The 5,952-nt window shown below is 57.8% G+C and overlaps 1 protein-coding gene across 1 annotated transcript in view; it reads right to left on the bottom strand.

Moving 5' to 3' along the window:
- Window positions 1-5,952, bottom strand: part of TCERG1L (transcription elongation regulator 1 like) — a 147,574-nt gene that overhangs the window by 47,405 nt on the left and 94,217 nt on the right. Inside the window, exon 4 of the mRNA XM_045291374.1 lies at window positions 183-274. Coding sequence (XP_045147309.1) covers window positions 183-274 — 92 coding nt within the window. The remainder of the gene's footprint in view (window positions 1-182; window positions 275-5,952) is intronic.

Here is a 5,952-nt window from a genome sequence, read left to right as displayed (position 1 = left end):
GGACAGTGCCCACCGACATCATCTGCATTCTGTCTCCTCCACCAGCCGGCCGGCAGCAGGTGCGGCTGCCCGCAAAGGCAGTGCGGGCTAGAGAGGACTGCTGTTCTGAGTCTCAACGACCAGCCCCGGAAGCGGTGCCCATTCTGCTCCACCCCTCCCCCAGATGACTGCTGGGTACAGACCGTGCCTCCCTGGGCTCTTGTCCAGCTCTTCCCCTCCGCAGGCAGCACCGGGCTGGGGGGCCCGGGGGGCCGGCCTCGCTCACGGCCTTTGTCTGTGGGAGGAAGCAGTGGTTGTTAGCATGTCTGGCTTCACAGCACCCAGAGCACCCCAAAACAAAGAGCGGCCGGAATCCCATAAGGTCGGTCACTGCGCTACTTGGTAAGTTCCTAGGTGAGTTAGGGCCTCACCTGTCTCAGCTGTGATCAGGCCATGGGCTACCACAAGGGGTCATCTGGCCTTGCTCCCAGTCTGGTTGGGGCAGGGGCCACTCGCTTGCCCACCATTGGGAACAATGGCAGTTCCAGGCTCCCTGAAGATGCTCTTTGGGAATTAAACCAAACCCAGCACAGCCAACCCCACTCCACAGAGGCAGAGGTCAATCCAGGCTTGGAAGACCCCCGGTCAGGCGGCCAGGACACAGAAACCCACCATCTCGTGTGACCATCTCGTCGTGTGTTTGTCTGTGTGTGCATGCACAGGTAGACATAGAAACAGACAGGACACACATGTGCACACAGATATACAAGCATACATGTGCACACAGACTAAACATGTGCATATGCATACACAGGTACACATGTGCTCAGAGACACATGCACACAGGTGCACACGTACACACAGACATAAACACACGAACATATACATATGCCCAGATCCACATGCAGACACACAGTGGAAGAGTTGAGGCTGTCTTGTAGTACATAGGGTTTAGTTCGGGGCCTGGCCCTCGTCCCTGCGGTGGGGTAGGGTGGGGCTTGTCGCGGGGACATTTCCTGCCCTTGGGTGCTGTGACCCAGCCAGCTCCGGTGTCTGGCCTCAGTTCAAGCCCATGTTCCAGAGACACGAGGTGCCTCACTCTGTGGCCCCCCCTAAGACTCAGGGTTCTAATCCAGATAATAGAGCCCTGCCTTCCAAGCCCACACCCGCCCTGGGGACCTCACAGTCACCCTGAGGTGCTGGAACCTTCTGCAGCCGCCCTGAGCAGTGGTCTGCCCCACGAGCAACCATACTGGCTAAACAGCCACTGCTGCCATCAGAGCAGAGCCCTCGGCTCAGCTGGCCAGAGCCACACTGGCCACGAGCCTTTGGCTCTGCTGGTCACTGAGGATACTCGTCTCACTACAAACTTGCCCAGAGCTCAGATCAAGGCCAGGGCTGACCGAGGGCATGGCCACCTCCACAGACCTGCCCCAGCACCTGGCAAGGTCACAGCCACCTGCTACCACGTCCAGGCCACTGCTGGGACAGAGCAGGCTCTCCACTGAGATGGACCCCTCTCCGGTCTGTGACCTCATTGCACAAAATGAACCAACTCCTTTCACGAGGGCAGCACAAGAAGGTGTAAAGTGTTTCAGATCAAGGCTGTTGACCACATGACCACCGCAGCCATTTCAACAGTGTCCCCATTGGTGCGTTCACGTCTTCACTCACCCCACCCCACCCCTGCACCTGTGCAGGTGTCAGCCTCGTGAGGGGCATCAGGGGTGGTCGCTCTGGAATCGGGGTGGGAGGGTGGGGTGAATGGGACTAAAAAGGCAAGGTTGTCACAGGTGTGCATCCTCTTCGGCGTCTGCTACCGGCACGCACACGCACACACGCACGCGCACGCGCGCGCGCGCACACACACGGTCACGGGCGGCTGCCGTGCATTGGGACAGCGTCCCCGCGGGATGCGAGCAGCCCTGCGGACCCGCCCCCACCATCATCTGACATTAAGATCCTCTTTTACTGCTGAAAGTCGATCTTTTAAAATGCGGGTCTTTAGATGGTGCTTTGGACAGCACCGAGCCCGTGTGGCCCGGGAGCCCTCCTTGGAGAAGAAGGTCCATTTGACACCGTGGACAAGCCTCCTCTCCTCACAGGCGCCCATCGCATCGCTCAGAGGACCCGTGACAAACATCCGTGCTGCCCTGAATTGCTTCCTTAATCGCTGCCACTCTCCACCAGCCATCCACTCTGCAGCCCTGCTGAGGGGGGCGGCTCGCCCAGTGCTCCTCCTGCCCAGCCCACACATGTACCTGAGTGCTGCCTCTATGACCCTCCCCGGGCCACTTCCACGGTCCGCTCTGACATGCTGAAGTGCGCCTGGCTCTGGGCCTCTCTACAAACCCAGTGATGCAGTCCCAGATCGCTCCCCGGAGGGCGGGGTGAGGCCATTTGTGGATGGAAATCAACACGTCTTACGGTGATGGACGCTCAAGTACAGAGGGGCCGCCATCCATCTCACTCTTCTGAGTGGGACGGGATGGCCAGCTCTCGCCCAGAAATCCATCTATCGATCGAGCGCTGGGCTGTGGAGGGCTCCCCAATGGCCTTGGGCTGGTTTTCCTCCCGGGCGGGCTGACGGCAGAGGCGTGTGGATGTCTGCAGCGAGAGGAGAAGGCTTTGTGCTGGGAATAGCCACATCCATCACCTGACACGGAGGCCAGCTCCGCCCTAGGCATCATGGGGGCAGGGCAGGAAGGAGGGCATGGGCAGTCAGGCAGTCTTCCTGCAGAGAACTGTCCCCAGGAGGGGAGCAGCAAGGGCCGGAGAAGCACGTCATTGCAGAGAAGTAAGGCCCAAGCCCTAGCCCTACTGCACGGGCCAGGCTGGGCCCGCAGAGGGAAGGGCCTCTGGCCATATCCCAGTATGCAGGTCAGCGTGTCCCCTCTTCCCCCTGGGCTCTGGTCCCCTGCTCAGCCACAATTGCTGTCTTCTGCCATCCGCCAGTTCCCCCTACCTCGGCGCCACCCTGCCCTCTGGGACAGACCGCACGCCCCCATTGGGTGTGGATGAAGCCTTTGTGCCAAGTGATTTCAGAAGCTGATGCCCAGGCCTTTATTCCTAGTGTGTCTTTGTCCCCACGCTGCTGACACCCGCTCAAACCACAGCAACACGCAGGCCTCTGGCGAGAGTTGGTGGGTGCCAGTGAGGCCCACTGGCTGGGAGGTAAACCTGGGTTTCCCTCCTGAACACAGAGCACTGCTGCCCAACTGCCAGGCAGGCCTGCTCCCGCCTGACGTGGGGCCTGCACTTGCACACTGACTACGGCGAGGGCACACTATGGATGTGCTGGGGACTCACAGCACCCCCAGTGGGTTCCTGAGACTGTCCCTGTGACGGGAGTAGGAAGCCCAGGCTTTCTCCTGAGGAGCTGCTGGTGGTTTCGAACTGCCGACCATGCGGACTGCAGCAGAGTGCATAACCATTGCACTGTCAGGGCTCCTCCAAGATGTGTCGTGGCTTTGTAGCAGGGGTGGGGCCAGCATCAACCCAAGCTCACGGCACAGGCCCCACCACGAGACGCCGCTCCAGCCAAAACACCGGGGGCAAGTTGATGAAATGTTGGACCAGTGTGGCATGCAAATATTGTTCTAGATATCCGACTGGTCCTTGAGAGGCAAAAGGCCCGCTGTATCTGGCTTATTGCATATTGGCTGGATCATGGCGGCCCTGCCCGCCCCAAAGTGTCCCTTCCAGGTGTAGACTTAAAGGTACCTGTCTTACCTGGTATCAAAGCCACACACACAGGATGGTTGATGGGAGTCCTGTCTCACAGTGTGATTCAGGAGTAAATGCTGAGCCAGGGCACTACGTACACTGGATAAAAACACTGAAGGGGAGGGGGAAGGGGGGACCGAGCGCATCGATGGACACATAACCCACCCACCCCAGAGGACAAACAACAGAAGGCATGGGGAAGGCAGATAGTGGTGGGTGCAAGATATGCTAATAATGATAATTTATCAAGGGGTCATGGGCAGGAGGGTGCTGATACCAAGGACTCAATAGAAAGTAAATGTCTGGAAAAGAATGATGGCGACATGTGTACAAACATGGTTGATGCAGTTGATGTATGGAGGGTTGTAAGAGCCCCCAGTACAACGATCTTAAAAACAAAACCACTGCTATTTCTTTCCCCTTTTAAGGTTAGAAAAAGGTTGATTTTTTTAAAAAAAGATTGAAAATAAGTCACACACCAATTCAAAATGATCCTTCTTGCCAACTAGAAATGAGAACCGCCGTTTCCCAAGTCTGAGGGGATTCAGGAATCCAACCGCCTCTTCATTCAGCAAATACCGAACTCATCTCGGGCGCCTCACCCGAAAGTCCATCAGGGATTAGGTCTGCAGTCCCTTTCCAGGCGGGAACTCTAAAACCACACCTGTGGGGGACCCGGACTAAGGAGGGGGCACAAGTGATGGCCTTCGGGAGAAGTGAGGACACACTTCTCTCTTCCCGGCTGGGGGTGGGTGTGAACCCACAGGAAGAGGTGAGGCGAGGGGGAGGGGGCGGGGCTGGTGGTGTAGGGGCTAAGCATTGACAATGCAAGCCCACCAGCTGTGTGTCTGGGAGAAGGGAGAGGTGGTCTGCTCCTGCAAAGATTTAAGTCCTAAAGGCCCTGACTGAGTAGTTCTCTGACCTGCGGGCCGGCTGCTACGAGTGAGAATCAACTTCAAGCCCCAAGGTCGAGCGTTTGGCCTATTCTGAAATGTTGTCTATAATCTCATTCTACTTAGATCCGTAATCAGCCACATAGAAACAGCAAGCAATCAAACGACTTATCGAATTGGGAGACCCGTTGAGAAAGATCTCTCCCACGTTTCAAAAGGGCAAAGATGTCGCCTTGACGGTTCAGGTGCACCCTGCCCATGTCATGGTCTTTTCCGTCGGCTGCACGGTGACCCTCTGTCCGGCTGGAGCCTGGTTTGAAGGAGGGGACAGTGGCACACGAGACCAGCTGTGCTGAGAGAGCAAGGGTCTGCCGTCCATGTCATCGGCGTGCCGAGAAGAGGGCGAGAGTCCTGGGTCATGTCTGCTGGACAGAGTCCTGAGCGGGGGCTCCTCTGCTCAGAGGACTGTTTCCAGGAGCCTGAGGGTGCAGGCAGGGTGGGGGCAGACAGGCTGGGGGCAGGCCCACCCAGAATCAGCCAGGGGCCTGCAGCCTGAGGGTCTCTATCACCCTTAGGCTTCAGCCAACCTCTAGAGAAATACACTGCGCATCTGGGGGACCAGGCCTGGCATCCCACTGAGAGGGAGCTGTGGGCCAGGCTCTGAGGGACCACCCTGCTTTCGCTGGCTCTGGAGCAACCGCAGTCAAGTGAGGGTCAGCCAGGGCTTGAACTGTGGCAAGCCTGGGATCTGCTGACCCCGGAGCTGCCAGGACAGCAGGGCCATGATCCGCCGGCAGAGCGGAATGCAGGTTCTGGTGATGGAGAGAACTCCTACTGCCCTCCAGTTCTGGTCGCTGCTGGGCAGATCCACCCGGGCCCACCAGATACAGTGAGGGGAACGGCCAGAGCTTGGCCATGGCCTCTGCTCAAGTCCCAGCAGGGACTGGTCCTCTGCAGCCCCGCCTGCAGCACCTGCAGACTCAGCCCTCAGGGTCCAATTACCTTCTTAGTGAAGTGCTGCGTGTTCCTCCAGCTGGCTCCTCGGAGACACTGGGCAGGAATTATGCTGCCATCAACATTTTCAGGCAGCATTTGACAGTTTTTGCAAAAACACTGGGTGAGTCTGTTCAGATCTCTGTGAGTCTCACTGTTCCTGCTGAGATGGTATGGAGGGGGACATCAGAATCAATCTTTCTGACACTACAGTGCCTACAGTGTGTTCGTGTGCAGCCTAGGTGTACGTGTGTGGATGTGTGTGCAGCCTGTGTGTACGTGTGTGTGCATGTGCAGCCTGCGTGTGCGTGTGCAGCTTGTATGTACATGTGTGTGGATGTGCAGCCTGTGTACATTGTGC

This window comes from Echinops telfairi, unplaced genomic scaffold, assembly GCF_000313985.2.
Source record: "Echinops telfairi isolate 266 unplaced genomic scaffold, ASM31398v2 ScPeMD7_70;HRSCAF=299, whole genome shotgun sequence".
NCBI lineage: Eukaryota > Metazoa > Chordata > Mammalia > Afrosoricida > Tenrecidae > Echinops > Echinops telfairi.
Note: the sequence above shows the minus strand (reverse complement) of the source record. Positions and strands in the feature narration are given on the sequence as shown.